General features: G+C 39.9%; 1 protein-coding gene across 1 annotated transcript in view; it reads right to left on the reverse strand.

Moving 5' to 3' along the window:
* Positions 1-2592: 2592 nt before the first annotated feature.
* Positions 2593-16931, reverse strand: part of HEMGN (hemogen) — a 37808-nt gene continuing 23469 nt past the window's right edge. Inside the window, exons 2-5 of the mRNA XM_059073264.2 lie at positions 13400-13525; positions 11342-11435; positions 5944-7004; positions 2593-2715 (exon numbers count right to left, since the gene is read on the reverse strand). Of these exons, the coding sequence (XP_058929247.1) occupies positions 5945-7004; positions 11342-11435; positions 13400-13525 (1280 nt within the window). The 3' untranslated portion in view covers positions 2593-2715; position 5944. The remainder of the gene's footprint in view (positions 2716-5943; positions 7005-11341; positions 11436-13399; positions 13526-16931) is intronic.

A 16931-nucleotide genomic window follows, 5' to 3' on the forward strand; every position in this document is an offset into this window, starting at 1 on the left:
CAGCCTATTTCAAAGATTCTTGTGCAGATCAAATTTTTAAAAGTGTATTTGAAAGTACAAGTTCTGAAGTGCCATCCAGATGTAAGGGACTATCATATGGTGTGCTGTCCTCAATATTTCCTGTTACTTGAGTAATTCAATGGGATATGAGTAATCATTGTTCAATTAATATATGCTGAGGGGGGAAATTTTATTGTGGGAGAGGGTGTGGCAAATAGGAGGGAAATAACATTGTAACCTCCCACCACACCAGTGGTCCTCAACCCTAGCTGCACATTAGAATCATCTGGAGAGCCATTAAAATACTATAAATCAGGGGTCCCCAACCCCCAGGCCATGGTCCGGTACTGGTCCTCAGCCTGTTGGGAACCAGGCCGCACAGCAGGAGGTGAGCTGTGGGCAGGCGAGCCAGCGAAGCTTCATCTGCAGCTCCCTGTCGCTCCTATTACCTCCTGAAACATCCCCCGCCCTCCATGGAAAAATTGTCTTCCATGAAACCCATCCCTGGTGCCAAAAAGTTTGGGGACCACTGCTCTAAATGCAATGTTGTAGCCTAGATTGGATCCAGAAGCAGAAAAAAAGACATTAGCAGAAGAACTAGTGAAATCCAAATAATATCTGTAGTTTAGTTAATGGTAATGTAACAATCTTAGTTTCTTAAGTTTTGATAAATGGACCATGGTTATATGAGATATTAACATTAGAGTAAACTGGGTGAGAGCTATATAGGAACTTTTGTACTATCTTTACAACTTTTATATAATTCTAAAATTATTCCTCAAAAATTATTTAGAGCAAAAAACAATGTAAAAAATAAATATGTCTTGATGTCACCCTAGATAGGTGAATCAGAATCCCTGGGGAGGTGCCTGGGCAACTGAGATTTTGAAATCTTCCCCAGTGGTTCTAATATATGGTGAGGGTTGAGAACCACTGTTCTACACCATGAATGCTTGAGAGACTGGGATCCTCTCTTGTTCTTCACTCTAGCCTCGTACCTAGCACAGTGCCTATATGGAGAGCTTGCATAGTTGTGCCCTTGCTGAACCATTTGCAGAAGTCTCCTTTATTTTGAGTCCTCTGTAATAACAGAATGAAAACTGAAAACAAACCTCTTCCCCTCAAAAATATTGGATTGGCCAAAAAGTTCGTTAGGGTTTTTCCGTAACATCTTACCGGGGTAGATTTTCAGACATCTTCCTACCCAGAATAGTTTCTACTCCTGCCCCCAGTCTCTCATCATTTTCAGTTAATCCTGACCATTATCACCAGATAAATATTCCTGAAATACTAAAACTGCCATGGCTTTGTTCAAAAGTCTTACTAGTTCCCCATTACCTAAGTAAATAATATACTTCTTAGTTAGGCAAGCAAAATTCAATATACTCCAATAATACAATAATTTTCAGCCTGCTAGCCTGCTATTCCACATGGACCCTGCATTAACTGTAGATTGCATGCAGTTCTCTTGAACATGTCTTTAATTCCCCCTTCTCTGTGTCACATACAATAATGCTGCTATCCTCACCTATATTACAAATCCTCTCCATCTTTCAAGGCTCCACTCGTGTAATTTTTTCAGGTCACTCCAGCAAAAAAGTGAGCTTTCCCTCTGTTGTATCTTCTAATTCAAATGGCACTAGCATTACTATTTTCTTTTGTAATTATTTGTTTTCTGTTTTATTCCCCCACGAGACTAGATTAAACTAGTGGGCAAGGACAATGTGTTATAGGTCTTCTAACCCTCACAGTGCTTACCATGATGCTGTCCACACAAACACGATAATGATTTAATGTACATTTTGCACAATTACAATGTATAAAAAGTAAAAATAGAAAATCAAAATTCAAATACACAACTACATTCATCACTCCAAAATATCTTTGAAGGAGTCCCAGAATAAGAATTGTTAAAATTGTTAAATTGTTAAAAGCCATGTGAAGCCTGAATAAGATTTTGATGGTATTGTTACATTAGTAATTGAACAAAGTTTATAAGAAAACTATATACTTTCTCAAATTTTAATTGTTCAGACTTAAAAATGGGAAAAGGGAGGGCTCAGTAATTTTCCCCTGAAAACAAACATTTATTTGAGTAATTCTTGCGGTATGCGGGCCTCTCACTGCTGTGGTCTCTCCCGTTGCGGAGCACAGGCTCCGGACGCGCAGGCTCAGCGGCCATGGCTCACGGGCTCAACCGCTGCGCGGCATCTTCTCGGACCCGGGCACGAACCCGTGTCCCCTGCATCGCCAGGCAGACTCTCAACCACTGCGCCACCAGGAAAGCCCTTAGTTGACTAATTCTTAAGGGCAGGAAAATTGTTAAGCCTGTTCCCACCACTATCCTCTCCCTAATATACCTACACATACACACGCGTGCACACGCATGGGCGTGCACACAGACACACACACACACTAGCAGGATGTTGTCTATGTGGTAGAGCCTGAAAAATCACATTAGTTCTCTCTTTCAGATATGGTCTATATATGGGGGAAAAACCACTGTTAAAATATTAACGAATATTGTAGAGACATACCATATTTTGAGAAAACCCACACATATAATGCACTAAAATGTGAATTTTGTTGGACAACTATGATGGTTGAACATTGTTAAAACAAAACAACTATAAAGTTCATTTTCTGAGTGAATCTCTTGAGGAACTTTGGAATTGCTGGTATCTGGTTCTTCTGCTTTGGGTTTTTCCTTCATTTCTGTAAAATAAAATAAAATACGAAAATACATTTAATAAATGGTATTGGGATGATTGGCTATCCACTTGGAGAAAAAAAACTCTACCTCGCACTTTGCACAAAAACAAATCTCAGATGAATTAAAGATTTAAATATTCAGATACAGTAAGTGTTGTAGAAACAATAGAATATTCCTTTAATCTTAAGATTATAAAGGCCTTTCTAAGCAGACCACAGACCAGAAGCCATAAGGGAAAACACTGACAGGTTTGAATCATTAAGAATTAAAATCGTGACAGGTTTGAATCACTAAAAACTAACATTAAAATTTTGTCATATAGGGCTTCCCTGGTGGCGCAGTGGTTGGGAGTCCGCCTGCCGATGCAGGGGATACGGGTTCGTGCCCCGGTCCGGGAGGATCCCACATGCCGCGGAGCGGCTGGGCCCGTGAGCCATGGCCGCTGGGCCTGCGCATCCGGAGCCTGTGCCCCGCAACGGGAGAGGCCACAACAGTGAGAGGCCCGCATACCACAAAAAAAAAAAAAAAAAAAAAAAAAAAAAAAAAAAAAAAAAAAATTTTGTCATATAGAATGCCAAACTACTATAAACAAAGTTAAACCACAAACAACAACTAGAAAAATATTTACAACTTATATGTAGGTAAAGATTTAATAACTATTATTTAAAGAGATTTTTTAAATCAATCAAAAAGGTAGATATCCCAAATATAAAATGGAACAAGGATTCAAACAGGCAATTCTCAAAAGAAAAAAACTGAATTCATAATAATCATAGAAATATGCCTAGCAGCATTAGTCATAAAAAAGTGGGAATTAGGGCTTCCCTGGTGGCGCAGTGGTTGAGAGTCCGCCTGCCGATGCAGGGGACACGGGTTCGTGCCCCGGTCCGGGAAGATCCCACGTGCTGCAGAGCGGCTGGGCCCGTGAGCCATGGCCGCTGAGCCTGCGCGTCCGGAGCCTGTGCTCCGCAATGGGAGAGGCCACAACAGTGAGAGGCCCGCGTACCACAAAAAAAAAAAAAAAAAAAAAAAAAAAAAAAAAAGTGGGAATTAAAACAATTATTTTTTTTACCTAGCATAATAGGCATAGATTTTTAAAACAATCATGTGCAGTGTTGTCAAGGGTATGGGCAACAGGCACTTACATAAATTCTTGGTTTCTGTGTATTGCTACAACATTTTTGGAGGCTAGTCTGACAGAATGTATCCAGACTTTAAATGCTGGTACACTTTGGCCCAGCAATTCAACTTCTAGGGATTTGTCCAAAGGAAGTAATCAGACCAACTTAAGCTTCCAGTGCCTTAGTTTCCTTATCTATAAAATAAGGATAATATTATTCATCCACTAGGGTTTTTAACACTGAATAAAGTGATTCACATGAAATGTTTTAATACAGTGTCTGGCAGATAGAAAGTGCCAAATAAATGTTATTTAAATAAATGTTACTTCCAATGATGTTCACTGAACATTGCTGTAATAGTAAAACTTGGCAGTAATCTAAGTGTTCATCATTATAGGGATTGGTTGAATAAATTATTGTATGTATAATACTGTACAATTGTTACAAAAGATGTCATTAAGATGGCCACAATATATATTGTATGTGAAAAAAAAGCAGGTTATAAAATGGAATGTATTGTATTGATACCATCTCATTTGTTAAAACAAAACAAAAACTTAACCTTGGGGATCAGAGATAGGAGATGGTATTATAGTTATTACCATTAACTATATATAGGTATATATAATATATATATACCTATATATATAGGTATATATATATTATATATACCTATATATATAGGTATATATATATTATATATACCTATATATACTAACTATATATAGGTATTATAGTTATTACCATTAACTATATTTTACTCTACAGTCACTTATATATTGCTTTATTATAATAAACATTATAATTGATTATTATGACCATTTTTACAATCACCAAAAAGGTAGATATTTCCACTCGTTTGGTAAGACAAAGCCCAAAACAAAATAAGCATTAATCAATTGCCCATCTTAACCTTGCTGGGTTTAAAATGAAACTCTTAGATTCGGGCACTGTGTTGATTAGAGCTGCTTCTCCATCAGGGGACTCCTGTCAGTACCAGTAGTGCTTCATATGTCTGCTTTTACTGTAATTTTTTTAAAGATATTTCCTCAAAACCTGTATTGCTTGGAATACAATAACCCCGGGTTTTTGTTGCACTCATATTTTAGGAGAAAGATAAGATAAGCTACCAAAGGGATTTCTTTAGAACACATTCCCTGGGGATAGCTGTGGTCTGCTAGACAGTCCATTTCTTATACTGGGTACAGTAGTGCACAAAGAGAATCAAGGCTCTCAGTTATGTCCCCGAGACAAGTCAAACTGAAGAAAGGTCACATTATTTCTTAAATGCTATGCAGAGGAGAAAGCTTTTCAGGAGCAAATATTTAAATAGAAAGGGACTGGGGTAAGCCTGGTAAGTCCTAAAAGAACGAGTTCCCTATTCCCAGGATCATATTTTATGTCTTTGTATCTCCCTCAGTAGCTTGCACCATGAATTTACTTACCTTTAGTTTGCCAGGAAATTTTAATTTTCTAGAAAATACTTTATTCACCAAGTTTTCTTGTTAATCTAAATGTAATTGTCCTTCAAAATATTTTGCACATAATTCACTCTATATGGGGTTCATTTTTCTTCACTGGCTAAAGCTTCCCCAAATGGATAGTACGTACAAGTACCCACTATACACACTTATAGTTTCAATGATTTTCTTTTAATTATATGGTAATATGCCAAACAGATATTGGTTGAATGAAAAACATTTTTCACTTAAAACTAGACAAAGGGGCTTCCCTGGTGGTGCAGTGGTTGAGAATCCGCCTGCCGATGCAGGGGACACGGGTTCGTGCCCCGGTCTGGGAGGATCCCACATGCCGCGGAGCGGCTGGGCCCGTGAGCCATGGCCGCTGAGCCTGCGCGTCCGGAGCCTGTGCTCCGCGACGGGAGAGGCCACAACAGTGAGGCCCGCATACCACACACACACACAAAAAAACAAAACTAGACAAAGACATTGATGATACCCATTGAGATAACTGGGATAACCCAGGATTGTCAAAGAAGGCAATAAATCACTGCTCCAAGGAAGATAAACCTATCTGGTACTCTGATTATGAACAGGGAACACAAATAAGTGGCATGTCACTAGCTTGACCCCAATAAAAAAACCCTACCTCAAGGAAAAACATAAACATCCTTAGCATCTTCCTGGTGTGCTTTAGGATCCTGGTCTTGGGGCCCACCTCTTTCTTGGTACAGTTCTAGAAAGCATTCTTCAGGCACAACCTTATCTTTATATGTCTTAGTAGAGAGGTCTTCAGGCCCAGCTGTTTCTTGGTATATTTCAGGTGAATATTCTTCAGACCCAGGTGTTTCTTGGTATATTTCAGGTGAATATTCTTCAGACCCAGGTGTTTCTTGGTATATTTCAGGTGAATATTTTTCAGGAGCAGGTGTTTCTTGGATTGTTTTATGAGAGGGGGCCTTAGACACAGCAATTTCTTTATATGTTTTATGAGAAAAGTGGTCAGGTTCAACTGTCTCTTGGTATGTTTTTATAGAAAGCTCTTTAGGCACAGCTATTTCTTGTGTTTTAGGAACAAAATTTTCAGTCTCAGCTATTCCTTGACCTAGTTCAGAATTGTGTTCCTCAGGTTCAGCTCTTTTTTCGTGTGTTTCAAGAGTGTAGCCTTTAGGCACATCTGGTTTGGGGTATGCTTCAAGTGGGCATCCTTCCAGGTCAGCTATATCTTCAGATGTTTTAGAAGAAAGGGCTTTGGCTGCAGCAGTTTCTTGGCACATTTTAAGAGAGAGGTCTTCAGGTTGAGCCACATCATGGCGCATTTTGGAAGGACGGTCTTGAAATACAGCTATTTCTTGGCACATTTTAGGAGAGAGGTCTTCAGATTCAGCCATATCTTGGCATATTTCAGAAGGGTGGTTTTGTACTGCTGTTTCTTGGTATTCAGAAGAGTTTTCCTGATGGATAATGCTTTCTTGACCTATTTCAGAAAAATGTTTCTTGGGCACAACTCTTTGCGTGGAGGCTACCGGAAGGAGAGCTTCAGTCACACTCCTGGGTGGTTCAGTTTCTTTCTCTGTAGGTGCTGGTGCTTTCTCCATCATTTCCTTTTCTAACTGTGACAGAGGCTCCACCTTCGTTTCTGTATTATGTTGTCTCTTTCTGCCTCTTTCACTTCTTTTTCCTGTTCTCTGCCGCTTGTGTTTTTTCTCTCTATAGAGAAATCGGAATTAGTGTCAGCAACAGAGCTCCAGAATTCAAATAAACATTTGGTAATAACAGTCCCAGGACTCCCACTGCCTTGTTGCACGACCTTGAACAAGTCACTTAATCTCTCTCTGGGCCTCAGTCTCCTTGTTTGTAAAATGAAGAAGCAGTTCTAGATGCTCTCAATTGTCAGGAGAGGAAATGACCCTCAGGACTTCTTGTCTTTGATGGCTTTCTCAACAGGAACCTTCTTGGTGAGTGTAGCGTGTGTGTGTGTGTGTGTGTGTGTGTGTGTGTGTGTGTGTGTGTGTGCATTTGAGAGCATAAACTTAAAGTTTGGTTATGGAAAATGTATCGTTGATGTTATAAATTAATAGACTGGCATTCTTGTTTATATACTAGTCTCTTTGGGTTTAGTCTATGTGAATTCATTTCTCTATACCCTAGGTAAACTGATATGATTGTGTTCCTAGATCTGCAATGCAGGCCTGCTCCTCACCTGTGCAGCCTGCAGGTGAATGATGTATATGGCTTGCTTATCTAATGCGGTGTCTTCTGTAAAGCAGGCTAAGTGGCCAAAGCTGGGTCCAAAGCTCCAAAGCTGCAAAAACACTTCCTTGAGGTAAAGCAGCTTGGTGGAAAGGCATGAGTGGTCATATTATACCTACTCTGAACCAATAGCTAAAGATCTAGAAGATGAAAGGATATGCATGGGTATGGCAACCAATGACAAATTGTTAGGTACTGCAAATGTAACCAAATACAGATGGCTAATATAGATGGATTTGGGGGAAGAAAAGGGTACTGTAAATAAGCATTTCATCATTTTTCTAAACTTATTGAAATTCTGTTTCATGCTACCTGCCCTGTGGAGCCTTCCCCAACAGACCACAGGGCTGAAATGCTCTCCCTGCTTACCACTCCTATAGGATTTATTATGAGGATTATGCTTAAGGTAAAGAACATAGGCTGCCTCATCCTGTAGTTATTTCTGGAGAAACCCTATTTCTTTTAGTAAACAAAACAGTCTTTGGAGATAAAACCAGTGTTTTTTTTAACCTATGCAGTGCTCGCAGTTCCTTGTACACTTAAAAAATGTATACCCTATTCTACTTTTGTGTGTTTGAAAATTTCCATAATTAAATTTTTTTAAAGGTTGTCTCATCAAAACCAGTTTGAAGTCAATATAAAAAAGGTACATATTGTAATAGTACAGTTTAAAATAAATATTAAAAATAATATAGAAGGTAAAAATGATATGGTACCTCAGCATTTGGAAGTTTAATTCCAAGTAACCAAGGTAACAAGATATATTATAAAGTCCTTATTGTCAGATTTTAAAAAGATGATGTATGTGAATTCTTCAGGCAACATTATTATCCTAGAAATTAAATCCTAAATAATTTGTTATGTAGATCTCTATATGAGGGAAATCTGAGTAATGTTCCATGTTCTTCCTGGTAGTTTCTCAAAAGATACAAATATATCTGTGTGGCCTAAAATTTAATCTGTACTCTGTCACTTATCAGCTATGTGATCATGGGCAAGTCACTTAAACTCTCTATGCCTTGATTTCTTTTTTTTTTTTTTTTTGCGTTACGCAGGCCTCTCACTGTTGTGGCCTCTCCCGTTGTGGAGCACAGGCTCCACGGCATGTGGGATCTTCCCGGACCGGGGCACGAACCCGTGTCCCCTGCATCGGCAGGCAGGCCCTCAACCACTGCGCCACCAGGGAAGCCCTATGCCTTGATTTCTTAACAGGTAAAATGGAGTAAATAGTATCTGACCAACCTCGTGTGGTTGTTCTAAGAATTGCATGTAATAACTTATATGAATGAATCATCCAGATAGAAACTAGTACTCTTATATAAATATCAGAAATATACATACATATATATGGTGCTTCCTATGTGCCAGGCACTGTTTTAAGTAATTCACTTATTCTGTTATCTCATATAGTCTTCACATCAACTTATGAGGTAGATACTATTATTATCTCCATTTTGCAGATGAAAAAACTGAAGCACAGAGAAGTTGAATAACTTGTCCAAGGTGAAATGGCTAAAAAGTAAGGGAGCCACTCTTCAAATCTAGTCATTTAGCCATCTGGCTTTAGCAGCCAGGCTCTTAACTATTACTCTACCGCTTCTCTCTCTGGAACTAAGGTTTCACTGTGTAGAATGTTGTAGTGAGGACAGCCCTCAGTAGTATAGATATGTGTCACAACAGCAAGGCCGGCCAGCTGCCAAGAGGCTCACCAAGGTTCCACCTACTCCAGTGACTTCTTCAGCCTTGCCCACCCCCCACCCAAACCAATGAGCACAGAAGCCCAATTCTATGAATATACTGAAACCAGCTCCATTTCTAGGGTCAGAGCTCATCGACCAGCTCAAAGAGATTGATATGTAAACTTAAAGACCAATTTTTAAATGAACAGTGAGAAATGCAAAGTCACAATGCTTGGGCTAACAAACGAATATACTCTCTCTGTAGCAAGTACTTGGGAAGGCAAGTAATGATCAGAAGGTTGCTTGGTGAGTAAGGAATTAGGGGAACTAATTGTGTGTTCTTCAACAGAGTCACCTGCCAGAGGACTTGAGTACAGAAGTTTCTGCTATAACATGTATGAATTCCTGAAAACCTCACTTTCTGCAAAATCATGCACTAAAAGTGACAGTGCTTATGGGGAAAAAATAAAGTTGGGGCAAATGACTCAAATCCTATGCAACTTTTTAACACTAGCATAAACTGTAATTGGGACAGGGGAGAGATAACTTGGATAGTCCAGACAAGCAGCTTACTATGGCTGGAGGCTGCCTCGGGGATGGTAAAAATGCACAAAAGCAACAGTGTAAATGCAGGCTTTCAGTGCTGAGATCATGCAAATAGGGGTGCTCTGAGCCAGCAGGGCTGCCGGTAAGTTGAGCACAGGAGGAAGTGCAACCTGCTATATGTGGAGATTTTTGCAAGGCTACCAATGTCTTTCTCTGGGGAAGAAGCCCCGGATGCAGGCTGAAAAGGATCCTGTCTATACAGCAGCCAAGCTGAAGGCTTTTTCCTTTCCTGTGAAGGTTTTAACTCTATTCCCACTATTCTGGCTTCTTTTAAGTAGGAAAAATTATGAACTAACACAACTTCCACATTATACTGACATCATTCTCCTATTTACCAATCATATGTGAGCTAACTGGTATTGTAGAACATGTGTTGTTGCAGAACTGACGATACTCAGTCCACAGTGGGAATAGATACTTAAAACATCTGCACTGTATGTTTTTTAAAAAAATGATGCCTAGAAAAATGTATACCTATTTTGGGGTTTTTTTTTTTTCACAAAGCAGAGCCCGGCCCTGTGAAAAATGTATACCTATGTCATTTTTGCCATTGAAGGAAACATTTCTACAGTAAAGAGGAAATACACATCTAAATCTTAATCAAAAACATTTTAAAGAAGAGTGCTTAGATCAGTGGTTCTCAACTGGGAGCTTTTTACTTCCTCTCCCCTGACCCCAGGAGACATTTAACAAGGTCTGGAGACATTTTTGGTTGTCACGATGGGGAGGGGAGAGTCCTGTGGGTTTCTAGAGGCCAGTGGTGCTGCTAAGCATCTTCAATGCACAGGACAGCCTCCCACACAAAGAAGTCTCCTACCCACAGCATTAATAACACCAGTGTTGAGAAACCCTGGCTCAGATGGATGCTGTACTTTGGCTCCTTGGGCTCCCCTTTTCTATTTCCAAGCAGGCAATACCTCTGTTTTCACAGTTATATTCTAAATGGTGCAGTTAGATGCTGCCTAATTTATAGTCATGTTCATGCACTCCCTTCCTGAGATTACATACAGCTGACTTTGGACACTTAGGAACTCTCAAACTCTCCCATCACTCATTTACAGACAGTGCTTTGGTGTACTCCATGGAGAGTTAACCACACTCATTCAAGAAGAATTTCACTAATAGAAAGCTTGGAGAACAAACTTGGGGGTCTTCTCAATGGTGTCTCCCGCTCCCAACAGATACTTCTGTGGTTATGTTACTAGGGTGGTTGAACCCCAGGCCTCTCTACAATATACATAATTTGATCACCTGGTACTGTAATTAAAAGAGACCATAATAAATAAGATTCTGTTCCCATCACTTTACTAGATGGGTGACTTTAGGCAAGAGAGTTAACATTCAGAGACCTGGTTTCTTTTTTCTTTTTTGTAAAATAAGGATAACAGCTCCCAATTTATGGGATTTTTTGAAAGATGAAATATAGTGTGTAAAAGTGCTCAGCACCACTTGACAAGTAGCATATGCCAGATAAATATCAGTTCCTCTCCCCTTGCAGCAATACCATACCCAAATTGCCATTGTGAAGTTTGCTTTTCTTGTGCTTCAGCTTTTCTTTTTCTGAGTTGCTCTCTGTTTCTTAAACTCCAAGTTCCAATGACTTCTGTAGGATCAAAATGAAAATTATGGGAGATAGTGATGAATTGTGGCATTAACAGGAAAAGAGTCCTATAGAAAAAAGGTAGAATCCCTTTACTGGGTATGTAAGTTTTTCTCCTAGCCTTTTGAGGACAAGAACTATATCTTATTTATTCTTGTGCCTCTGAAGAATGCCTGGGAGCAAACATGTGGTCAACATTTTTTAAATGAAAAGGTCAGTATTTGTACATAAGTGCGCTACCAACCTATTAATTTTTTCAAAATAGTGTACATATTGTACAAACATAAAAGAAAAAAATCAGCCATGTTCTGCCATCCTATAACATGTTTTCATTTTATTCCTCATATTCATCTAGTCCCTATATTAAACAAAGTTGTAATGATGGCATACCACAGTTTTATCATTTATTAACCTGATACATCAAAAATATATTCCATCATCTCATCCTCATAATTATAACTTTAGCAGCTACATGATACCTAATCGAGTTGATGTATTCTCATTTATCCACTCATTCCACTCATATTGAACATTTAGGTTGTTGCCAGTTATTTTTTTTGCCATTGTAGATCAAATTATAATAAATATTTCATGTACACAGCTTTTTTCTTTTGTACATTTTTCCATTGGATGATGTTTCTCCAAGTTCTTTGGAATATTAAAGTTATTATCAAGAAAGGTTCTGTTGCCATTCAAGTTTGTGAAAAGTTACCGTTGGGCCTTTGATGTAGAACTTCTTAGAGACTATAGAGTGATTTCAAATTTGCACTAGGACCCCCAAAAGAGAAAATGCCCCTTGGACCATGGCATCTATTGTTTTTAGAACAGAAGTCCTTAATGGTAAACTTGGATGGGGGAAAATTATACTTTTATTCTTACCAATCTTTAATTTAAATGACCATTTCCTTCAATTATGAATATAGGTAACAAACCACGGTAGTTTTAGCAGTGTGTGATTTTTTTTTTTTTTTTTTTTTTTTGGCAGTACGCGGGCCTCTCACTGTTGTGGCCTCTCCCGTTGCAGAGCTCTGGCTCCGGACGCACAGGCACAGCGGTCGTGGCTCACGGGCCCAGCCGCTCCGCGGCATGTGGGATCTTCCCGGACCGGGGCACGAACCCGCGTCCCCTGCATCGGCAGGCGGACTCTCAACCACGGCGCCACCAGGGAAGCACAGCAGTGTGTGATTTTGTCACAAAAAGAAATTACAGATTTTCTTCATATAACATTACAGTTATTGCAGATACCTTAAAATATCATTTATTTGAGATGATATATTTGATTTGATACAGTGGTAATTAGATCCACCACTGGATCTTATTATTTAATGCATATATAAATAAGCACATGTATTATTATATCATAGTTTTTTATTTTGATAACTTATCTTAATATAATTGCTTCCTTTATAATCCTATTTAATTTTATGTATTTTAATTTTATGTATTTAGACTTCTTAGTCTAAGAAGGGGTCTAGACGTTCATCAGAATGCCAAAGGGATCCATGGCGTTAAAAAGTTTTAAATCACTGCCTCAAGGCCTAGGGTTCGGCAAAAGCAGCAAAAATGCTACTTTAGGATAGATCCAAAGACTAAGATTAGTGAGTCAAAAGAATAAACACTATTATAGTTCTTGCTACTTATTGCCAGATCCCTTTCCAAAAGTTTCACTATATTTACGCTACCAAAGAAGTATATGGTTGTACTTGTTTTACCACAACTATCTGGTATTGGGTATTTTCGTTATCTTTCATTTATATATATTATTTATTATTTCCTTGTGTTTCTCTGGCTTATTAGAATCTTAGTGCTAGAAGGCACCTCAGAAAGTTATATAGCCCCAATTCTTCCATTCTAATATATGAACGTATCCAATTATGCCCCTTTTTTGCCAGAGCCATAAAAAGAGGAAAATAATCATAGTCCAATCCTTCCCAACAGCCACTACCTCTCAAGGTCCCTTTCATTACCTGGAACATGGGTCTCCTCTTGATGAGGATCAGGCGTCTGATGGAGCATCCAGCGAGACTGGTCCTTTCCCAAATCCATCTTGCTGCAATACCTTCCTGCTGTTTGGTCTGACTTCCACAAGAACCCTTTTAAAATGTCAAAAGTAACTAACAGTTAACAACACACACATACCCGAGTTCACTTGTCACTTGACTTTCTGCCTAAAAGTTTTATCTAGTTGGACCACAGCTGCTGGCTACTTCTACTTTCTTTATCATACTGCACAGGTGTGAGCAGGGGGCACAGCTGGTGCTATGTCCTCCTCCACCATAGTGGCTAGTTATACAGGCAGCCCTGCAGCCACAGGCTGGTACGTCACAGCCTCCGATATGGCAGTCATTTGGCTCTGCTAGGAAGTGCCTGAGTCCGGTGTTCCTTTTTACATACAGAGGTGGCATAGTATAGGAAGAACACCAAGTCTAGCACCTAACCAGCTCGATGTCCTTGAACAAATCACTTCCCCTGTTCGTGACTATCCTTCCTCATTTGCAAAGTGGGTGAATAATTCCTGACTTGCCCACCTCACACAGTTCTTGTGAAAGTGAATATTATGAATGTGAAAATTATGAAGATGTGAAATTAATCTTATATTGTTTTCCTGCATGTGGCATTTTTTCATCTTAACCTGATGCAAAGTAATGGAAAGTCTTGCTGTTAGACTTAGATAATAGACATAAAGAACTAAATTAGGAATTCAAAGCAAATTTGAACCCTCTTCTGCTCACCTGATCATTCACAAGTGACTCAAGATAACTAGTGAAATCCACTGTGACCCATCCAGGGAAGGTCAAAAAGCATTTCTTAGTGAAAATATCAGCACCTTATGTCACAGAAATTAAGTTGAAACCAAAGGAATCACCCATCTTCAATCGGTCACCCGATTTGTGGAGGCAAAGAGGCACAGAGGATCAGGATTGTTCACCAAGGAAAGGAACACTGACCACCTCCTATACCAGGCAAACAGTCTGTGAGATGCAGGGTTAACACCGTATCTGGAGTCAGATACTGAAGTGAAGAGAGTTTGAATTCCAGTGTTGCCACATTCCCTAATTCAGTCACCTTAGGCCACTTAGTCTTGGAGCCAGTTTACCTACCTACAATATGGGACAATATTGGTATGTACTTCATGAGGTTATTGGGATGACTGAATCAAATAATGCATTTCATACGTGCCGTTCATATTGAATACATGGTGCCTAGAATATTCAGCCTGCTTAGTAAGTGTTAGCTGCTGTTGTTAGTAATAAAAATATAGTGACAAGATTTTGGTAAGTCAAGTCACAGTTTAAATGCACTAAAGGGGCTTCCCTGGTGGCGCAGTGGTTGAGAGTCCGCCTGCCGATGCAGGAGACGCGGGTTCGTGCCCCGGTCCGGGAAGATCCCACATGCCGCGGAGCAACTAAGCCCGTGAGCCATGGCCGCTAGGCCTGCGCGTCCGGAGCCTGTGCTCCGCAACGGGAGAGGCCACAACAGTGAGAGGCCCGCGTACCGCAAAAAAAAAAAAAAAAAAAAAAAAAAAATGCACTAAAGAACTCAGAGAAAACCTAAAGGGAATCCTTTATAAAGAGAAAACCTTTATAATGTGAATAGACGCTCTCTACTTCCATAGACTCTTAAGGCATTAGCATCTCCTCCTAAACCATCTAGTCCCTCCCCCTATTTTATACACAGAGAAATTGAGAACCAAGGAGGGGAAAGATTTACCTGCCCCAAATTTTCTTACTTACTGGTGGCACCACATCTTACTGATTATAAGATGGGTCATCTTGTTATGCTTGATCTTACCTGGGTGTGAAAATGTATGTGTGATGTGAACATATGAGAGAAGCAGGTTTTTCAAACACATTGAAAAATATTGAGAATTATATAACAAGCACTCAAGGGCTTACCACCAAAACTTAATGTGATATTTAATTACGAGATCCTAAGCTCTAGCTTTAAGTTTCTCGGTTCCCCAGTCTTTCTTGTAAGTTAATCTCTACCTAAAAATTCAGATAACTCCAGGGAGTCCCTATTCCAAGAAGTCCTATAGGGAATGGAAAGTGTAACTTGCAATTTATCTCATGATAATTTTTGGATTTTCAGATACAGGGTTTTAAAAACTCAAATACAAACTAAAGTAGCTTTGAAAATTATAAAACAGGAGTGTTTTATAATTTAAACTGGCATTTTAAATTAGTCGCTTTATTTGATAAGTTTTAATTCTTACTGATTAGGTTATTTCTTATGATAATGAAATAAGATAACCTTTTAGAATACTTCTAGGACGCCTTACAGAAGATGCAGAATTACTTCTTAAATACAATTATCCTTAAAGCTTATAAGACCCAGTTCAACGATTCAGCAAACCTTACTGAATGCCTCCTCTGTGCCATGTACTGAGCAAGGCTGTCAGACTACAAAGGTGGATGAAGGTGGACAGATGTTAGTCCCTGAGTTCTGTGTACTGTAGGTCCATAGAGATATGCCCATCTTTATTGGAGGGAAATAATATTTAGACCCTTTACACCCTGCAGCAGCCTGCCTAAGTTGATTCCACCCCATGTTCTGATATCTAGGAGCAGAATGTGGAGGGACTCTATGAGGGTGGGGTCTCAAGTTAACAGTAATTAGGGAGCAATATTGGGTGGAGGGGGCAGGTGGAGGGAGTTTGGAGCAAACTAGATTGGAAGTCAGGCAAGGTGTCTCTGGTGTGATAAGCAGGCCACAGCAGGAACTTGTCTGGGACGAAAATAGCCAGTCAGTAAATTCACAAGCCATAGTTCATTGTCCTTTCCCTCTGTAGTGAAGTCTAGAGTTGTTAGCAGTATGTGAGATGTTAGGCATTAAAGGCCAGATATTTTTAGCAAAAGCTGCCTTGTTCTAGAGTTATTTGCATATATACATAATACCTCTCTCTAGGCCACAAACCTTTTGAGGGTGGTTACCACTCCTGATTCACCATTCTATCCCCACAGTAGAATCTAGTAGGAGGCTTAACCCAGAGCAGTCCCCATAAACACCCTCACTCCTGTATGCAGGGCCAGCCTCATGGGTGTGAAGCCTGTGAAAGTACTTTATACACTCAGAGGGGCTGATGCTGCTGTTACTCAGTAATACCATCATCTGTTCCAGAGCTCTTTCTACTGTCATTCACTGGCACTGACCTCTGTGCTGAAGATATAGCAGTTAGGATTTCCCTGGTGGCACAGTGGTTAAGAATCCTCCTGCCAATGCAGGGAACACGGGTTCGAGCCCCGGTCCGGGAAGATCCCACGTGCTGCGGAGCAACTAAGCCCGTGCACCACAACTACTGAGCCTGCACTCTAGAGCCCACGAGTCACAACTACTGAGCCCACGCGCCACAACTACTGAAGCCCACGTGCCTACAGCCCGTGCTCCACAACAAGAGAAGCCACCGCAATGAGAAGCCCACGCACCACGACAAAGAACAGCCCCCGCTCACCGCAATTAGAGAAAGACCGCGCAGCAATGAAGACCCAATGCAGCCAA

The sequence above is a fragment of the Kogia breviceps genome, chromosome 8 (genome assembly GCF_026419965.1).
Source record: "Kogia breviceps isolate mKogBre1 chromosome 8, mKogBre1 haplotype 1, whole genome shotgun sequence".
Taxonomy (NCBI): domain Eukaryota; kingdom Metazoa; phylum Chordata; class Mammalia; order Artiodactyla; family Physeteridae; genus Kogia; species Kogia breviceps.